The sequence below is a fragment of the Rhinatrema bivittatum genome, chromosome 5, assembly GCF_901001135.1.
Source record: "Rhinatrema bivittatum chromosome 5, aRhiBiv1.1, whole genome shotgun sequence".
Taxonomy (NCBI): Eukaryota; Metazoa; Chordata; class Amphibia; order Gymnophiona; family Rhinatrematidae; genus Rhinatrema; species Rhinatrema bivittatum.
Window position 1 is genome coordinate 243,337,167 of NC_042619.1, and position 21,439 is coordinate 243,358,605.

The following is a 21,439-nucleotide window of genomic DNA, read 5'->3' on the forward strand; positions in this document are numbered from 1 at the left end:
CTGGTCCCTTTCTGACCAGAATCAAATTTAAATCCTTTTTTTTTTTTTTTTTTTTTTTTTTTTAACAAGCAAAACGAACTATATGCAAATTATTCTGTTCATCTTACCTCCCAAGTCACAGGCAGATTTGACCTGGGAAAGGTCAAAGGCCGTCACTATGGCTCTTGCTGTCACTTTGAGACTGCTGTGCATGGCGCTCAGTCGATGCTTCACTGGCACATTGCAATGGGAGTCCTTAGAATTCAAAGAGGTAGCATTAATATGCTGTGTAGTAAAGTAGGAAGAACCTCTAGTCCAATTTAAAACTATCTACAAACCTTACAGTAGGAATTATTATGCCTATGATACTGCAAATTATTTTCTTTCAGACTTGTGAGGGAGATGACATACGGGAAAAAAAAACGGCACAAAAAGTAAATGATGAAATTCAATTTGCTGACCAAAAAGTTGTTTAGAATTGTTTTCTTCTCACTTTTTTTTTTCAAATCAACTTCCAGGTCTTCAAGGTTACTTTTCTTGCAGATTCTTATCTAATGAAATAACTGCAACGTTGCAGACACTACACATCACTAAAGTGATGAAACTATTCATTGCGCTGTGGTTAACAGTTCTTATATGCTTTAAGTTGACAGAGCACTGTTCACCTGATTTAGATTTATTTTTAGAAGTTCCTTTGAAAATTACCACCAAAATGTTTAGTCTTCAAAAAAACAAAACAAAACAAAACAAAAAAAAGTTTACTCTTGCAAGCTTTGATATAAAAATAAAGTAGTATGGTTGCCATGTTAGTCCACTTGAATACACACAAATAAAGATTAAACAAACTAGTAATCACCTTACATAAATTTGACTAATGTAATACATTTCTTGACTAGCTTTCAGGCACCAACACTCCCTACCTCAGGGCTAAACATAACAAGCAGATCAGAGAAAGATGACATTACCTGAACATACTTGTGAACTATAGATTATATTACAAAGGTAGTATGGAGGGACAGAAGGGGAGTAATATTGGGCATCCAAATGGCAGATGAAATCTAATGTGGACAAGTGCAAGGTGTTGCATATAGGAAAAAATAACCCATGCAGGAGTTACACGATGTTAGGCTCCATATTAGGAGCTTTCTTTTTCACTCAACGCACAATAAAGCTCTGGAATTTGTTGCCAGAGGATGTGGTTAGTGCAGTTAGTGTAGCTGAATTCAAAAAAGGTTTGGATAATGGACTTCTCCTCCAAGACCTTAACGGCTATTAATCAAGTTTACTTAGGGAATAGCCACTGCTATTAATTGCATCAGTAGCATGGGATCTTCTTGGTGTTTGGTAATTGCCAGGTTCTTGTGGCCTGGTTTGGCCTCTGTTGGAAACAGGATGCTGGGCTTGATGGACCCTTGTTCCAACCCAGTATGGCAATTTCTTATGTTCTTATGAGTAGTTGATGCGTTAGAGGTGACAGAGGGCTATGTCTGGTGGCAAATTAAAAGGTTTCAAAGACAAGGGTTTTTTTTTTTTTTTTGTTAAAACCAAAATGATCAAAACACTTTCATACTAACATAAAAGGACTTAACAGAGACTTAGGCTTTTCAACTCACTATAAGATATAACCCTCTCTCATCTCTATCATTCTAACAGTGTTATTCAACAATTTTTTCTTACTTGGGGAGCCGATGAGCAATTTTTGCAAAGATATTACCACCACAAAAAAATGTGCATTTTTATTAAAAAAAACCCAAACAAAAACAAACCAACCCACACCAACCTTGACTAATGAGCTTACATTTTTATTTTATTTATTTTAAAGGTTTTTGTATACCGATTGCAGTTTGTTAGTATACTGAACACTCTTTTAATGAGATATCTAATGTAACATGAGGTAAGCACCTTTTCAACACTGTGGATCCCTTCTATTCATATAGTTGGTTGGTTTTCCCATTCCCAAGCTGTGCTCCCCCTCCTTACACACACATCATCAATTCCTGGCCAGGTATCAAAATGTACTCGCCATCTGGTTTACAAGCACTAGGCAACCAAACTACCACTTAGTTGCTTTTTATGTAGAAATAAAGACAACTGAAAGCTGCTATGAATGGGTACTATGCTGTATTATATTACCCAGCAAGAAACATACAAGCTCAAAGTATCAATAGCAACAAGAAATAGAAAATAGTAAAATATAATAATCAGCCACAAGGTGGCATTAACCTACAAGTTAACATCTGTAACCTCTCCCTTTCTTTATTCCGTATTTGTACAACTTTCTATTGTAAAAATGTCCTACAGATTGTCTCTTATGAGACACAGCTCCCAAACAGGCCACCGAGTAAAGCTTAGGAAAATATATTTCTGTCGATTGGAGCTGCGATTATTCCTTCTTCCTGCTCCTTCCATGGGAGGGAAAGGGAGTGGGGCAAGGCGGCAGAGGTCTTGCCACAATTGCCTGCTCTCATCTAGTCACTGGCAAAACAACCAGGAACAGTTCCTCACCTGCAGGTGGAAACTGGTACTGCTGACCTCATGCATCAAGAAAGATTAGAAGGGCCAGCTCACAGGTTTCAAAAATGTGCCGAGGAGAATATTGTAATCAAGGGTAGTTGTTGGGTACAAGCCCCAGCATTGGTGCCAGAGTGCTGTCCCATTAGGAGGAATTAAGATGTTTGCAGCAGTCGCCCTAGGCAGCACAGTTTTTATATCACCCAGAGGAGCTGTGTTCTGCCATTTTCTCTTCCTTTCCATCTCTCCTCAGATCAAGTCAGTGCAGCACTTGACTGTATGGGAGGAGAGGAGCCCAGTAACTGCTGTCCAATGGGGAGAAAGAAAAGCAGCGCAAATATTGGGGCTGCTCTCAGGGAGACAGAAATAGCGCCGTATTTAAAGGGGAACCATACGGAAACAAACCAAAGAGGAAGATATTTTAAAATGTGCACCGTAGCACAAAACAGATTAGGTTCAGGCTGAGAAACAGGAGCCGACCCATTGCAGAGGAGGAGATTTACAATAAGGATTAGCCGGCTTTTTTTTCAGCAGTTCACGAGCCACACAAACATTTGGTGGGCCACATCTGGCCTACTCTAACACAACGGCCCCACTCCCTTCACATTACTATTGTAATACGATATATCATATTTTGTTCTGACCTGCTCATTCCATTTGGACTTGAGGAAGAGTGTTAGCTCCTAAAAGCTAGTCAAGAAATATGTTAAGTTAGTCCAATAGAAAGAAATCAACTTACATCATTTTTTTTTAAACTGACCTTTTTGAGAGGGAAGCGGCATAGAAGGGTATGCCTCATTTTATTTCCTATCCATCCATCATTCTCAGTTCCAGCAGCTGGATTTTAAAAATACCCTCATAGCGGGGGAGGCCCTTCAAAGCTAACTCTTAATGTTGCCCCCAAAACCACATCAGGAGTGCTTAAGATACACAGAGGTGATGGAGAAACTTCAGTCTTCAAGGTCCATACACTGGTCAGATTTTCTGGATATCTCTACTGATAATGAATGATATACATTTGCACCTCCACTGTAGGCAAATTTAACTCATGCATACTCACTAGCAATATCCTGAAAACCCAATTTCTCTGGAGGACTATATATACCCCTGATATAGGGAGAGACACCCTTACACCTTGGTAAAGTATCATTATGCTCCAACATCCTTCTGTACCCAACCAGAAGGCTTGCAAATTTCAAGCAGCACAGGACACAGTGCTGCCAAACAGGCCACTGGTCAAGCATAATATATTTCTACTGGCTAGGCAGTGCTTTATGTAAGAGTACTCCTCGGGAAATTCTGTGCAAAAAAACAAAATTTTCCAAAATTCTGCATACTTTATATTGGTCAAAACAACAACATATGTGACAATCTAAGTAGCTAATTTAAAATGTAATACAGAAAAAAAAAATAAAGATGCAGAATTGTAAATATTTTGAGCACAATTTCCCTAGAAGTTCACTGTAAGAGAGTGTCCCTTCTACCCTCTCCCCAGCCAGTCTTCTTTCACTTTGCCCTCTCAGGTCCCAGCTCTTCCACCTGCCACAAATCTCTCCCCTCCCCCTCTAGACTCAATCCCTTCCACTCTATTTCCACTCCCAGAGTTTGACCCCTCTCCCAATAACATACGAACATGCAATACTAGGTCAGACCAAGGGTCCATCAAGCCCAGCATCCTGTTTCCAAGAGTGGCCAATCCAGGCCATAAGAACCTGGCAAGTACCCAAAAACTAAGTCTATCCCATGCTACTGTTGCTAGTAATAGCAGTGGCTATTTTCTAAGTCAACTTAATTAATAGCAGGTAATGGACTTCTCACTCCAAGAACTTATCCAATCCTTTTTTAAACACAGCTACACTAAATGCACTAACCACATCCCCTGTGTTATGATGCCTCTCTCGGAGCCCATCCCACATTCTCTGGCAACAAATTCCAGAGTTTAATTGTGCATTGAGTGAGAAAGAACTTTCTCTGATTAGTTTTAAATGTGCTACATGCTAACTTCATGGAGTGCCCCCTAGACCTTGTATCATCGAAAGAGTAAATAACCGATTCACAATTACTCGTTCTAGACCTCTCATAATTTTAAACACCATGTTGCGTCCGGTCTCAGATGGCTTCGACCTCCGTGCCTCACCTTTCTTCCTTCTCTTTCCTCAAGCCTTGGGAAGATGGCTGCTGCCGCGTCTTCATGCCGCTCTCTCCGGCGTCCCTGGAATGGCAATGGGATGGTGTTCGCCATGATTCTCTTGAGGGCCTCCTAGGGTGCCCTAGTGCATGCCACCCACGTTTTTATCCACGTCATGGCGGGAACCTCGGGGGCGTCCCCTCCGAGTGATGTCACGACATCCTGGTATTTAGCCTGCCCTTCGTTTGCTAACAAACTGAGTTAGCAAGGATTGGACTGCCTCCGGTATATGTTGCTCTGCCGCTTCCTTGCTGCCACAGGAAGCTCTTTCTCTGCCCTTCAGGGTAATTCATCGCTAACCTGGATACCCGCTCCTCGGGGGCCCTTATACTCTCTTTCAGGTACCTATCTGGGATATCGGGTACTCACTCCGAGGGCCTGCTCTCCCTACTCTGGTGCCTACAACTCACTACTTCTGCCTGCCAGGACCTTCATCAATACAGCTTCTACTTCAGTGAGTACTAACCCTTTCAGTCTGTCTCCCCTTCAGCTTCAGAGTCAACATCCAGGACCTGCCTCTGCTACCCTGATCTGTCTACATCTAATTGAGCGCGAGTCTGGTCTCCTCTGCCAAGGACTGCTTCTACTGGATTACCTTCACTGCTGCCTGCTCCCTGGGCAGTCCACCGAGCTGTATAATAAATACAATTCTCTTTGTCTGCGTGTATAGAGTCTAGCCTAGTACTGCGGTTCCTCACGGGGCTCCTCCCCTTGGGAGTGGTCATCACCGCAGTACCCAAGAATTCACTCCAACACCTCAAAACCATAACACACCACTAACATATCCCCCCCTCAGCTGTCTTTCCTCATAGGGGAGCTGTTCCATCCCCTTTATGATTTTGGTCGCCCTTCTCTGTACCTACTCCATTCGCAACTATATTTTTTTGAGATGCGGCGACCATAATTGTATACAGTATTCAAGATTCGGTCTCACCATGGAGCAGTACAGAGGCATTATGACATTTTCCGTTTTACTCACCATTCCCTTTCTAATAATTCCCAACATTGTTTGCTTTTTTGACTGCTGCATCACGCTGAACCGACGATTTCAATGTGTTATCCACTATGACACCTACATCTCTTTCTTGGGTGGTAGTTCCTAATATGGAACCCAACATTGTGTAATTATAGCATGGGTTATTTTTCCCTATATGCATCACCTTACACTTATCCACATTAAATTTCATCTGCCATTTGGATGCCCAATTTTCCAGTCTCACAAGGTCTTCCTGCAATTTATCACAATCTGCTTGTGATTTAACTACTCTGAATAATTTTGTATCTACAAATTTGATTACCTCACTCGTCGTATTCCTTTTCAGAACATATATATATATATATATATATATATATATATATTGAAAAACAAGGGTCCTAGTACAGATCCCTGAGGCATTCCACTGCCCACTCCCTTCCACTGAAAAAATTGTCCATTTAATCCTATTCTGTTTCCTGTCTTTTAACCAGTTTGTAATCCACGAAAGGACATCACCACCTATCCCATGATTTTTTACTTTTCCTAGAAGCTTCTCATGAGGAACTTTGTAAAATGCCTTCTGAAAAACCAATACATTACATCTACTGGTTAACCTTTATCTACATGTTTATTAACCCTTCAAAAAAGTGAAGTAGATTTGTGAGGCAAGACTTGCCTTGAGTAATGCCATTTTTCCTGGCACTGAAGTCAGACTAATTGGTCTGTAGTTTCCCAGATCACCCCTGGAGCACTTTTTAAATATTGGGGTTTCATCAGCCACCCTCCGGTCTTCAGGTACAATGGATGATTTTAGTGATAGGTTACACATTTTTACTAATAGATCTGAAATTTCATTTTTGAGTTCCTTCAGAACCCTGGGGTGCATACCATCCGGTCCAGGTGATTTACTACTCTTCAGTTTGTCAATCCAGCCTATCACATCTTCTAGGTTCACTGTGATTTGGTTCAGTCCATCTGAATTATTACCCATGAAAACCTTCACGGGTATCTCCTCAACATCCTCTTCAGTAAACACAGAGGCAAAGAAATAGTTTAATCTTTCCGCAATGGCCTTATCTTCTCCAAGTGCACCTTTAACCCCTAAATTATCTAACGTTTCAACTGACTCCCTCGCAGGCTTTCTGCTTTGGATACATTTTTTAAAGTTTTTACTTTTTTTGCCTCTATGGCCAACTTCTTTTCAAATTCTCTCTCAGCCTGTCTTATCATTGTCTTACATTTAACTTGCCAACGCTTATGCTTTTTCCTATTTTCTTATGTTGGATCCATTTTCCAATTTTTGAATGAAGATCTTTTGGCTAAAATAGCCTCTTTCACCTCACCTTTTAACCATGCCGGTAACTGTTTTGCCTTCCTTCCACCTTGTTTAATGTGTGGAATACATCTGGACTGACCTTCTAGGATTTTTATTTTTTTTTTTAACAATGTCCACGCCTCTTGCACACTTTTTACCTTTGTAGCTGCTTCTTTCAGTTTTTTCTAACTATTTTTCTCATTTTATCAAAGTTTCCCTTTTGAAAGTTTAGCACTAGAGCTATTGATTTGCTTACTGTTCCCCTTCCAGTCATTAATTCAAATTTGATCATATTATGATTATTGCCAAGCAGCCCACCACCATTATCTCTCTCACCAAATCCTGTGCTCCACTGAGAATTAGAACTAAAAGTGCTCCCTCTCTCTTCGGTTCCTGAACCAATTGCTCCATAAAACTGTCATTTATTCCATCCAGGGAACTCTCTCTCTAGAGCATGTCCCGATGATACATTTACCAATATGTAGAGGGAACAGTTAGAGTCCAGTTCAAATACATGTAAAAGCTGTCTGAAAGATCATAAGTTACCCTATTTTTTAATCGCTGTTAAAAAAAATTTTTAACTTTAACTTTATTCAAAATACATATAAATATTAATTTTTAATTGTAAATTTTTTATTTGTAGATTTTAAGAGTATTTATAATTGAGAGACAAAGACCTCAGAACTGGTATCAAAGGGGTCCAAAGACCTCTAATTGTCAAACCAGTAAGTTCAATCACTGACCTTTATTGTCTCCTATTTTTTTAAATTATAATAAAATAGACTTGCTCCAGACTATTTTTAAGTCTTTGTAATGCAAAATGTCCCATCTGAGAAAACCGCCGGTATCTCGGCGAGTTATGTAACGCTTTATGACATCCACAGATGTTTCTCCGTTATTATATGAACCACCAGTGTCCTGGCGAGTTGTAACAAGATTATAATACACTTTGTTTCTCCATTGTTGTGGAACAAAATCGAATCTGGCAACTTATGTTCGGATTATAAGCCCTGAATCTTGTATCTTCTGGCTTCTGAAGGAATGTATTGTAGTCTCAGAATTGTTTAATACTGAAACTTGCCCGACATGACAAAGTAGCAAAATTCTAAACTTGTTGCAAAATTGCTATGTTATCAACAAGTCTGTGCTACAAAAAATCACCAAGGCACTTATCTGAAACTTGTTGCATTTTTCTTTTGTTCTTCGCTATAACAAGTCAGTGCACACACCACCGCCAACGTTAACGTTTCGCCTAAAGCTTCCTCAGGGCGGATTGCTTCTCTCTCAACCTTTATGAATATCAGGCTCAAGTGTGCCAACAAACAAGAAAAATGTGAACTCTCTCACTATGTCAATGCGACTTATCTTAACAATAAGAAGCAACGCAGAGGGCGACATCAGAGATATTAGTCAAAAAATAAAATGAGATAAGTTGCATTGAAATAGTGAGAGAGTTCACGTAAGGGTTTTTTGTTTTTTTTTTAAAAGGGTACTATTTAGAGTTGATTTCTCTAATGAAGTAAAAAACAAAAATAAACGGGATGAAGTAAATGACGTAACAACGAGTGCATGTATATGAGACAGGTTGTAGCCCTTTGTGGGCAAGAGCTCAGGAGATTGCAGCACCAATCCTCTGATACCAATTCCCGATATTTTAATAATTAAATAAGAATTTAAGACTGTATTTTACAGTTTCCCCTCATACATTGAAAACATTTTTTTTTAATTTCTTATGTTCACCAGAATCCACAAAGGAGGACAAAGTTTCACTCCTTTCAGAAAATGGGCCACATCAGGCTGAGCCGACAAGGATCCACCTTTTACCTTACCCCTGAAACAGGCGAGAGCCACTACTTGTATCTTTAAGGAATTAAGAGCCAAGCCTTTATTCAAGTCATCCTGCAAAGATTCCAAAATGAGCGGAATCTTGACAAGGAAGGGTTCCTTGATCCTCACACCAGGCCTCAAACACTCTCCAAACCCGCATGTAGGCCAAGGAAGTGGAAAACTTTCTAGCTTTTCACAAGGTAGAAATCACTACCATAGAGTATCCACATTTCAGCAAGCGAACCCTTTCAAGGGCCATACCATAAGACAAAATTGAGTCGGATCTTCGTGAAAAACAGAACCCTGCAACAGGTTCCTGTGCACTGGAGGTTGAAGAGGTGAGTCCACCAAGAGCCTCCGCAGATCTGCATATCATTATCTCCTGGGCCAATCTGGAGTGACCAAGAGCACCACCCCTCTGTGTCGTTCGATCCTTCAAATCAATCGGCCCAACATGGGCCATGGAGGAAAGGCACACAGCATCTTGTCTTCTGGCCACTTCTGCACTAGGGCATCAATCTCCAATGACTTCGTATCTCTTCTGCGGCTGAAGAATCACAGAACTTTTATAATGTACAAAGTCGCCAACAGGTCTAGGAACGGGAGACCCCAGCGATCCCGAATCAACTGAAACGCCTCGTCTGAGGATGCCCACTCTCCTGGGTCCAAACTCTCCCTGCTGAGAAAGTCTGCTCTTGCGTTGTCTTTGCCTACAACGTGTGGTGCTGAGATCATCGGAGATGCTCCTTGGCCCATTCCATAAGTTGATCTATTTTCTGCGACACTTGTTGGCTCTTGGTACCTCCCTGCCAATTAATGTGAGCCACAGTCATTGCACTGTCCAACATTACTCGGACTGATCGACCCTAAAGCCTTGTTGCCGATCTGTAAACATGCCAACTGGACTGCCCTGGCTTCCAACCAATTGATATTCCAAAGAGATTCTTCTGCACTTCAGTACCCTTGCGCTGTCAGCTCCTGACAGTGAGCTCCCCAACCAAGGAGACTCGCGTCCATTGTCAGTACTAGGCACTCCGGTGGGGATAGGGAAACACCTTTCTGTAGATCTGCCTGCAGCCACCACTGCAGCTGGGAGGAGACCTCCATCAGCAGGTGGAGCTGAATCAAATAGTCCCTAGACTAAGGATTCCACTGAGACAGCAGAGAGCACTGAAGAGGACACATATGCTCTCTTGCCCACGGTACCACTTCCAGAGTTGCCGCCATTAAGCCAAGGACCTGCAGTAAGACCATACGGTTGGGTGCAGTGTGTTCAACATCAAATGCAGTCGAACTTCCGGTATGAACACCTTGCCCTGCTTTGTGTCAAAACCAAACCCCCAGGTATTCTAGCAACCGAGTAGGTTGAAGACTGCTCTTGGCAAGTTTCACCACCCAGCTGAGCTCCTGCAATGGGGAAATCACCTTGCGAGTCACCAGGCGGCTCTCTTCCAACAACTTGGTGCGAATCAGCCAGTTGTCCAAATACGGATGTACTAGGATTCTATCCTCTCTCAACTCTGCCACAACTACCACCATTACCTTGGAAAAGGTTCTGGGAGCTGTGGCCAGACCAAAGGGCAGTGCCCGAAACTGAAAGTGGCGACCCAGAACTGCGAACCACCGGAAGTGTTGATGTTCTAGTCAGATACGCCTCAGACAGATCCAGAGAGGTCAGAAATTCCCCCGACTGCATGGCCATTATCACTAATCGCAATGTTTCCATGTGAAAATGCTTCATTCGCAGATGACGGTTGACACCTTTGAAATTAAGAATGGGACAAAAAAAGAGCCCTCCTTCTTTGGCGCAACAAAATAAATGGAATATCGCCCTGTATTTTCATGATATGTGGGCAATGAGACCACAGCATTCAGATTGAGGAGCCTTGCCAATGTATCCTCCACTGCCTGCTTCTTCTTCTTCTGCGGGAAGTGGCAGGGAGACTCCATGAACACGTCCCGAGGAACACTGCAAAACTCCATCACATATCCTTCTCGTATCACCTCTAGGACCCACTGATCCAATGTGATTTCGAACCACTTCTGATAAAGAGAGAGAGGCGGCCCCCTATCTCCTGTTCCCGGAGGGGAGTCTGCAAACCTTCATTGGGAGGCTCGGGAGATTCCACTACCTGAGCCTGCACCTCTTCTGGTTCGTGGTGATGAAAGGACTGAGACCTAACGAAGAGTTGAGTCCTCTGAAAGGTTGCTCCTCTATAAGATCGAAAACACTTGGATCCTCTAGCATGACTTCTCATGCTAAAGGAGCGCTGCGCCTGCTTTTTATTTATTTAGACATTTTATATACCGTCGTTCCATGTAAAAGATCACAAGAGTTTATAAAAGTAACATTCATAGTTATAATTCAATAAGCACTAACGGGTAACAGAGGTAGTATTCATAAATAGGCATTGACATCTATCAATCGAATTGTTCCAATATATTTGACTCAAGGTTTAAGACAAATGAAATGGAGATTTGCCCCACTTACTGGCCAGTATCTCCAACTCACTGCCAAACAAACGTGAGCCGTTAAAGGGTGGTATGGTGAGGTTAGCCTTGGAGGTCACATCAGTCTACCAATTTCTCAACCATAATCAAAACACCTAGCTGCTACTATCAAAGTCACCCCACAAATCACTGCCCACATCTGCCAAGAAGGCAGCAGCTGGTTCCATAACTGTCCTGGAGTTTACCCTAGGGTCATCAACCTCCTGGGAGAGAAGCAAACAAGAGTGAGCCACCAAGGAAAATCTGCAAGGTCATCGCCACTGCTTCAAATGCTTGCTTAAGGATAGTCTCAATCTTTTTATCATGAGCATCCTTCAATGACGTTCCTTCTTCAACGGGAATAGTGGTCCACTTGGAGACTGCGCAAACAAGTGCATCTACTTTCAGAAAACATAAGTGCTCTCTTACCATTGGATCTAGAGGGTACAGGCCTTTTAAAACCCAACCCCCTTTGAAATTAGCCTCTGGGGCACCCCTCTCAAGTTAAATCAATTCTTGAATGGCCTCCACCACGGGGGAAACACAAGAGGATTTACGTAAGGAAACCAAAATGGGATTTCTCTTTGGCTCAGAAACTGAATCTGCCCCAGGAACTCCAAGCATTTTCAAGGGCTGGGAAATCAGAGCTGGTAGTTCATCTCTGTGAAAGAACCATAACATAGTTCTATACACTTCTAATCTTGGTTTTTTGGGGGGAGGGGGGGGGGGGGAATTTCAGCATCCTCAGGAGAGGCAGGATCGGAGTCATCAGTGCCACCATCTGGATCTCTATCCAGAGGTCCCGCTGCTGCTCTAGGAGTACTCTGGCGCTTAACAGAAAGTCCAGGCAAGGCTCTTACCTGCACCTCTGTTCTAGGAGCATTGGACAAGGCAGAGAACTGCACCTAAAGAAAGGTTTGCAACCACTGAAAATATTCTACCCATGAAAAGCAGGTACCTGAGGTGTACACACTGAGCTACCTTCCCCTGTTGAGGAAACAGTTAGGGTAGCTCCTAAATCAGGTGCCCCACCTAAGCTGTCTTTACCCAGACCCACATCCCCTGGGAAGAACCAGGCTTATTGAAGTCAGAGGAAGATAATTCTCCCTGAGCCTCCAAACAGCATGGCCACAAATTAGCGGGCACTTCTAGCTGAGACGCCCGAATAAGACAAGCAGGGCAAAGAGAAAGATGCTTAGGTTTCTTAAGTACTGGCGCCATTTCAGCTGACAGAGCACTGAGTGGTGACTGAGGCATGCGTCTAGCTGTTTTACTGTTTTTTTGTTTTTTTAATGTGCGTTCATCCTAGGTGCCCAAAAATTGTATGTCTAACACTTAGCTGCACACACCTAGGCACCCAAAAAATTAAGCACACAAAAATCTTAAGCGCACAGTACCACTTGTGCACTAAGGTAAGCATGCGGCTACTACGGTGTCACTTAGCGTGGATGCACAGATTACAAGGCCCGACTGTGCATCCAAAAACTGGGCGCACAACCTGGAATCACAGCTAGATGCCGGACCGACAATCCTGCAGAGGGCAGCCTTAGAAAGCGAGCGAAATGCTGTTGCGATCTACCATGTAGCGCACAGTGAAAGCCTTGAAGCGAGGTCTTGCTTAAGGAGGCTGCTCAACCCGCCAGGTTGCACATGTCCCTCGACCTCCCACGGAGCGGGACGAATGTCTGACCGGCACGCCGAGCACAGAGACCGGGAGAAGCCCTGCACAACAACAAACCTCCTAAGTCTCTGTATAATCTTTTTTTTCTCTCTTTAAGACTTACCGGAGCTCAGCTTTACCTGGCTGAATACAGAGATGGTCTCCTACTACAGGGGGAGAGGGAATGTGCCGTCACCGCAGCGCTCAGCTTCCCTCACCCACTGCCTTTCAGCTGCTTGAGCAGCTAAGTCCACGCCAGCTGAAAAATCAGCTAATGGATCAAGGCACTCATCTGAGACACCACGGAAATCACCTTAGGAATTCTCAACTATGGGAGGAGCCATTTGGTATCACCACAGGAGAGCGGAGCGAATTTTCTTAATTCTCCTTTTCTTAAAAAAGAAGCAATCCCCAGTGGGGAGATGCACGTTCATCATCTGCTGGAGACTGAGAATACTGGCAGGCTGATGTCACTGCAGGAGTAGATATAAGAAGAATATAAGAACATGCCATACTGAGTCAGACCAAGGGTCCATCAAGCCCAGCATCCTGTTTCCAACAGTGGCCAATCCAGGCCATAAGAACCTGGCAAGTACCCAAAAACTAAGTCTATTCCATGTTACTTTTGCTAGTAATAGCAGTGGCTATTTTCAAGTCAACTTAATTAATAGCAGGTAATGGACTTCTCCTCCAAGAAATTATCCAATCCTTTTTTAAACACAGCTATACTAACTGCACTAACCACATCCTCTGGCAACAAATTCCAGAGTTTAATTGTGCGTTGAATAAAAAAGAACTTTCTCTGATTAGTTTTAAATGTGCCACATACTAACTTCATGAGTGCCGTCAGTTTGCTCTGTCTACATCTGCTGGCATAGATGCATAACCCACTTGTTCTGGATTCATCTGACTGGATGCTAAGAAACTGTCTCTCTCACCATCACACAGGCTCCCTCTCTTTCACATATACGCATACTCTCACATAGGCTCTCTCTCTCACAAACAAAAGAGCACCCTCACACAGGTTCCCTCTCTCACAAACATGCACCCTCACATTCACACAATCCCTTTTTTACACATACCAGCTCCCAGTCTCTCACACACAACACACTCCTTCATAACCTCCTCACATAGCCTCCCTCGCTGGCACCCACACCCCCTCTCACATGCTCTCTTTCACCTCCCAGGCTCACAGTATTACACCCTCACTCACTCTCATCGAGGCCTGCTCCTTCTTCGCCACAAGCGGGACAGCCTCCACTCGTGGCACACCTGGGCCTGCTCCTTTGCTGTGAGCGGAGGCAATCCCACCCATGGCATGCCCAGGCCTGCTCCTCCTTTGCCACCAGTGGGATGGCCTTCACTCACAGCATGCCTGGGCCTGCTCCTTCTTAGCCACGAGTGGAGGCAGTCCCGCTCGCAGCACACCTAGGCCTGTTTCATTTTTGCCGTGAGCGGGACAGCCTCCACTCGTGGCAAAGAAGGAGCAGGCCCCGGCATGCCTCTAGCGGAGGCCGGCCTACTCGCTACACACCGGGGCCTGCCAAATTCTGCGCAACTGTGCAGGAGAATTCTGTGGGAATTGCCCTGCTTGTGCAGAATTCCCACAGAACTAAAGATATAGGTAGTCTGTAGAGCCTGCTAGCAGTTTACATTGTAAAGAGTGCACTCTGTAATATCTGCATTACCTGAAGCAAGTGCTCATGATTTTTCCCAGAAGTCCAACAGTGTCGAGTAGTTCCTTCTTTAACAGCAGATTCCAGATGCGTGAATAGTGGCCAAAGATGGTCATTACAGTACATAATGTAATCATGAAGTGAATATTTGCTGTCGGTCACCAGATGCATATTTGCAATATCTGTATTACTATAAACTTAAAAAGAAAAAATTATATACATATACACATATGTGTAACTCAGGGATAAATGATTCCTTGTAATAACTGTCATAATCCTCTCATTCTGTACATAAATTCCTAAGAGTAATTTATCATTTTCCATTACAATATTTTTTCCTATTCCCCCCCCCCCCAGCTACCATTGTGTCTACAGCACTACATCATCCTGCTCACACATCAGCAGACTTCCCCGCACTTCTAGTGAAAGCCCAAACCAGTCTTTCTCCCACTTAATCCTCTGTTCAGAGGGGGAAAATGGGTTTTGTGCTCCCTACTGCTATCTATCCACTGACTAGTTGTTTTATTCTTGCATATGAAAATTTCAATATTTTCTGTCTCCCAGCTTATTTAACAGATACCAGCATTATTTATTTCAAGTCTATAGGCTCTGAAACCTTACATTTTCCATCGATAAGCAGAAGTGAAATTAGCCATTACATGTATTGACATCAACCAGCGGCAGCGAAAGGACCTCTCTCTTTTTTCCCCTCCTCACAACATGTTTATTAGTTTTCAGAAACAAATGAGATATGTTATGCAACTGTAGTAAAGAACAAGCCACATCAATCTCTCTCAGAAAAACAAACAAACCATAAAAACATAAGAAATTGCCATGCTGGGTCAGACCAAGGGTCCATCAAGCCCAGCATCCTATTTCCAACAGAGGCCAAACCAGGCCACAAGAACCTGGCAATTAGCCAAGTGGTTTAACATTAGAATCATCTCCCTGTTAACCACAGACTCAATGTCTCAGTTTTCTTCCCTCTCCCATCCCCCCCATAAAGAACCTCTAAAACAAAGCTTTATAAAAGTTTTAAAAACATCTTATATTGAAAAAAGTCTCTCACATCACTTGAGTCTTCCAAATTCGTATGTCCCGATCTGTTTATTAGTTCCTTACATTACCAAGGCTTCTGATAAAGTAACTTTCACAAATTAAATATATTATTTCTTCCCGTCAGGGGTAGCAACTCTAAATAGGCTTGCCATACTTGCATCACCATATCTAAACGTTTCTCTGATGTCATTTTTGCAGTTAGGTATTGCAACGTTAAGAGCTTTTGTCGTTCTAGATTTCTATTACAATAAGATATGGCAGTCTGCCCCTACCCAACTGTGTAAAACAGTTTTCTTTGCTACCAAAGAGACTTTATCCAAGAATAATTCGTTACTTGACACCAACTGAGAAGATATACTTTCTTAACTTCCAAAAAGCCAGAACATGGGCTCCAAGGGCACAGGAATTTTGAAAAGCAATCCTACATAAATCTGTATTTCGCACCAGAATTTCTGAATCAAATGGCATTGCCAGAAACTATGAATATAATGCCATTTAGCACCAAAAGAAAATTATTCCTTACCTGCTAATTTTCGTTCCTATAGTACCATGGATCAGTCCAGATGGTGGGTTATGTCCCCCGTCCAGCAGATGGAGTCACAACAAAGCTTCGTAGGGCGCTAGCACATAAACCAGTGTTCCCTCAGAGAAGCCTCAGTATCAAGAATATCAAAGCCTTAGGAAGCCAAGGATGGATCAAGTTATGCATCATGAACAAACATGAATAAAAAGATTAACCTGAAATACGACACACGCAAGGCTGGTGTCAACAGTGAAACTTAAGAGAACTCAGAAACACCACCCCGTAACCTAGTGGTTAACAGAGGAAGAATGAAGACAGAGAAACCCCAGAATAAGGGCAGTCGAGCAGTAAAACCCACAAAAAACCAGATACCTGAGGGAGGGCGTCTGGACTGATCCTTGGTACTACAGGAACGAAAATTAGCAGGTAAGAAATAATTTTCTTTTCCCTGTACGTACCAGGATCAGTCCAGACAGTGGGATGTACCCAAGCCTCCCTACAGAGGGTGGGCCCCTAAAAGCCCTGCTCGAATGACGCTATCGCCAAACTGACCAGAAACTAGCGACTATAAGTGTAGACGATAGTGCCTAGCGAATGTATGTAGCGATTTCCAAGTCGCTGCACGACAAATTTCCTGAGCGGAGACAGACTGGCTTTCCGCTCAGGACGCAGCCTGAGAACGGAGAGAATGGGCCTTCAGTCCCAGAGGGACCTTTTTGCCTGTCCCTATATAAGCTACTACGATCGCTTCCTTGATCCAGCGAGCGATGGTTGTCTTTGTCGCTTTAAAACCCTTCTTTGGTCCGGACCAGAGGACAAAAAGAGGTCGGAGCGCTGAAATTCATTGGTGACTTTGAGGTAGCGAATAAATATGCGCTTGACATCCAGTCTGCGAAGATCTCTGGAGTCCTCCGTAGTGAAGGATGGCAATTCCACTGTCTGGTCCAAATGAAAAGCCGAAACCACCTTGGACAGGAAGGAAGGAACCGTGCGCAAGGTCACGCCGAAGTCTGTGAGACGAAGATAGGGCTCCCTGCATGACAGTGCTTGTAGCTCTGAAACCCGACGGGCAGAGGCAATGGCCACCAGGAAAACTGTCTTGAGTGTGAGATCTTTAAGGGTGGAGGAGCGCAGAGGTTCGAAGGGAGGTTGGATTAGGGAGCGAAGGACTAGGCTGAGGCTCCAGGAAGGACAAGGCGGCTGGCTTGGAGGCCGCAGGTGCTTCACTCCTCGAAGGAAACGAACTATGTCAGGATGAGAAGACAGAGGCAAACGGTCCTGCAAACCAACCAAGGACCCTAGGGCCGAGACTTGAACACGCAGGGAATTGTAAGCAAGACCTTTGTCTATGCCGTCCCGGAGGAACTCTAGTATCTGAGGAACGGAAGCCGATCTCGGACGTGTGGAATGAGAGCCGCACCAGACCTCGAAGACCTTCCAGACTCTCACATAAGCGACTGACTGACGTCTTCCTGGCCTTTAGCAGAGTCGTGACTATGGCGTCCGGGTACCCCTGTTGCCGGAGCCTCCTCCTTTTAAAAGCCATGCCGCAAGACAGAAGCATTCTGTCTGGTCGAAAAATACTGGACCCTGATGCAGGAGACGTGGTAAGTGTCCCAGGCATAGTGGACCGTCCACCGACAGGTTGATCAGATCCGCGAACCACGGCCGGCGTGGCCATTCTGGCGCCACCAGAATCACCGGTCCCTGGTGAACCTCTATTCTGCGAAGGACCTTGCCCACCAGTGGCCATGGAGGGAACGCGTAGAGTAGAAGGTCCCGAGGCCAAGGGAGAACCAGCGCGTCTACCCCCTCTGCGCCGTAATCCCTTCTGCGACTGAAGAAGTGAGGTGCTTTGGCGTTGCTCGAGGTGGCCATGAGGTCTAGACAAGGTGTGCCCCAGCGGCGGACGAGTAGTCGCACCGCGTCCTCGGAAAGCTCTCACTCCCCTGGATCCAACCGTTGGAGACTCAGAAAATCTGCTTGGATATTGTCCACACCCACAATATAGGAGGCTGCAAGATGGGAGAGATGAATCTCCGCCCAAGCCATCAGTAGATCCGTTTCCAGAGAGACGTGTCGACTTCTCGTGCCCCCTTGACGGTTGATATACGCTACGGTGGTGGCATTGTCCGAAAGGATCCTGACCGCCCAATGTCGCACGAGAGGTAGAAAGTGTTCCAGTGCCAGTCGAACTGCCCTCGTCTCTAGGCGATTGATGGGCCACATGGCTTGGGCCTTCACATTCACTGACCTTGGACAGATTTTGTCTGACAGACTGCCCCCCAGCCAGTCAGACTGGCATCCGTGGTGACCACCACCCAGTCTGGCACTCGAGGGACATGTCCCGCGCCAGGTGAAGCGGTTCTAGCCACCACCCGAAGCTGTCCCTGGCGAACTGGGGAATCGGAAGAACAAGCTGGTAATCCTGAGACACCGGTTTCCAACGAGAGAGAAGTGCCCTCTGCAGGGGGTGCAGATGTGCAAAGGCCCAAGGTACAAGGTCGATGATAGATGCCATTGATCCCAGTAGCTGTAGGTAGTCCCAGGCCATGGGTTCGGGGAGAGAAGCAATGCACCTGTTCTCGGAGTGAAGTCGCCCGATCCGGACGCAGGGAGACCTCGCCTCTGGCTGTGTCGAAGCGTGCCCCCAGGAAATTCAAGGACTGAGTCGGCAGGAGACTGCTTTTGGCGAAGTTGATGACCCATCCGAGGGACTGCAGGAGGTGGATCACCCGCTAGACCGCTGCGTTCCCCTGTGCCAATGTTTTGGCCCGGATGAGCCAATCCTCGAGGTATGGGTGCACCAGGATTCCTTCCCGTCTGAGAGCTGCCGCCACTACCACCATCACTTTTGAGAATGTTCGGGGCCAGGAATTCTCCTTTGTGGACTGCCACTATTACCGACTGTAGTGATTCCATCCGAAAGTGGAGCACCTTGAGGGACTTGTTGACCATCTTGAGATCCAGTATCGGCCGGAATGAACCGTCCTTTTTGGAGACCTCAAAGTATATGGAATAGTAACCGAGACCCACCTCCCCAGGGGGTACTGGGACAATAGCCCCTATGGTCAACAGCCTGTCGAGTGTCTGGCAGACCGCCAATTGCTTGTGTGGGGTTCCGCATGGAGAGAAGAGAAACCTGTTTCTGGGATGCCTTACAAATTCCAATGCGTAGCCACGCCTTAGGATGTCTAAGATCCACTGATCCGAGGTGATGTGGACCCACTCCTCGTAAGAGAGAGAGGTGTGTCCCCCAATCCTGGGGCTCGAGGAGTGGATCAGCCTGGCATCATTCAGCGGGCTTGGCGGAGGTTCCCTGGGTCCCCCCGTCCTTGGTTGGTCTGCGCCCGTGAAAGGAGTGTGTCCATGACTGAGACCTGTAGGAGGGAGCCCTCGGTGTCTGTTGCCTGGTGGTACGGGAGCGACGCTGTACCCGGAACAGACTTCTGGAGGAATTAAAGGATCTGGCAGACCTGGGTGAGTCCTCAGGTAGACGGTGTACCACATTCTCACCAAGGAGCTTGATGATCTGATCTAAATCCTCCCCAAAGAGGAACTTCCACTTAAATGGCAGGAAGCCCAGACGTGCCTTGGAGGACAAGTCCGCTGACCAATTACGCAGCCACAGGAGGCGGCAAGCCGAGACTACTGACACCATTGCCCTTGCCAGCACTCGCAGGAGGTCGTACAAGGCATCTGCGCCGTAGGCGATGACCGCCTCCAGGCGATCCGTCTGAGCAGCTTCCTCCGGCGGCAATGCCTGAGAGGTCAAAAGTTGCTGCACCCAGCGGAGACCCGCCCTTTGAGCAAGAGAACTACAGATGGCCGCTTGGACTCCGAGGGCAGAGACCTCGAAGACCCTCGAGGTACACCTCCAGCTTGCGGTCCTGAAGATCCCGTAGTGCTGTTCCTCCTGTGACCGGAATCGTTGTACGTTTTGCGAATGCCGTCACTGCGGAGTCTACCTTCGGAACCTTGAGAAGATCCAGGAAGTCCTCGGGAAGAGGATAGAACTTCTCCATTGCCCTGCTGACCCTAAGGGAGGATTCGGGCGCTTCCCATTCCCTAGCTAACAATTGCATGAAAGTGGGATGTGTAGGAAAGGCCTTCGCCAGAGGTCGGAGGCCCACGAGCACTGGGTCTCCCTTCTATTGCGAGGTGGAGGGTCCCGGATCCTGGGGAGCATCAAGATCAAGTTCCTGTAGAATATGCGGAATAAGATTGTCCAGCTACTCCCGCTGAAAAATCCTCTGTACCCTAGGATCGTCACATTCAAGCTGGGCAGCGAGTCATCCGCACCAGTTAATGGATCGACAGGTATAGGATCCGGGGCTGGGAAAACACCCTGTACCGGGGGTAATGCCAGGCGCACCCGGGAGGGCTCCTGTGAAGTCCCTGAGGGCCCGCCCCCAGGGACATCCGCGGTCCTGGGGGCCTTGACGGGTAGAGGGCCTGTCAAGGGGTCAGGGAGCTGGCCCATGCGTGCCATATAGGCATTATGCATCAAGAGCACGAAGTCGTAGAGAAAGGAGGTGGTCCCGGGGGGGGGGGGGCAGTGTAGGAAGAGACCTGGGCTGACCCACAGGGTCCAGAGGCTGAAACGGAGTAAGAACCGGTGGCTGGCAGGGAAATTCATCATCCAATTCCTCCCCCTCCGGTGTGGGCAACATCAGCTCTGAATCCAAACACGTCTGCTGCAACTTCAACCCTGAGCAGAGCAAAGATGCTGTAAGCAGGAGGCAGCCCTGAGGAATGCGCGTCCCGGGGCCGCAGGTCGGAACATGGCGGGGGGGGGGGGGGGGGGGGGGGGAAGAGACTGAACACCGCAGCAATCACCCCTGGAGAAGTGCGGAGCAGCTAAAATCTGCAACCCATAAGAAACAACCAAAACTTACCCCGCAGGCCGAGTAGGAGAGAAGGGAGAGACAGGCTAGCCCCAACCACAGAACTGTTTGCAAGCCCAGGGAGGAAGTGCCTGTCCATAGGCTGTTAAGCCCTGTGAAACTTTTTTTTTTTTTTTTTTTTTAAACAAACTTGATCCATGCCCAGAGAGACAAAGAGTAATCAAAGAATAGAAGGAGAGCAAGAGAGAAGAAAAAACAAAACTCTACACCCTCCTAAAGGGAGCTCAGGCTCCCCTACTCCTATCTGCTGGAGTCAGAAAGATACTGGGGCTTCTCTGAGGGAACACTGGTTTATGTGCTAGCGCCATCCGAAGCTTTGTTCTGACTC

The 21,439-nt window shown here is 45.7% G+C and overlaps 1 protein-coding gene across 2 annotated transcripts in view; it reads right to left on the reverse strand.

Annotated features, from left to right (window-relative positions):
• ASMTL (acetylserotonin O-methyltransferase like) overlaps positions 1-21,439 on the reverse strand; it is a 94,842-nt gene that overhangs the window by 15,664 nt on the left and 57,739 nt on the right. For both annotated transcript variants that reach the window (XM_029603637.1, XM_029603638.1), the window contains exons 10-11: positions 14,635-14,819; positions 108-234 (exon numbers count right to left, since the gene is read on the reverse strand). In XM_029603637.1, coding sequence (XP_029459497.1) covers positions 108-234; positions 14,635-14,819 — 312 coding nt within the window. The remainder of the gene's footprint in view (positions 1-107; positions 235-14,634; positions 14,820-21,439) is intronic.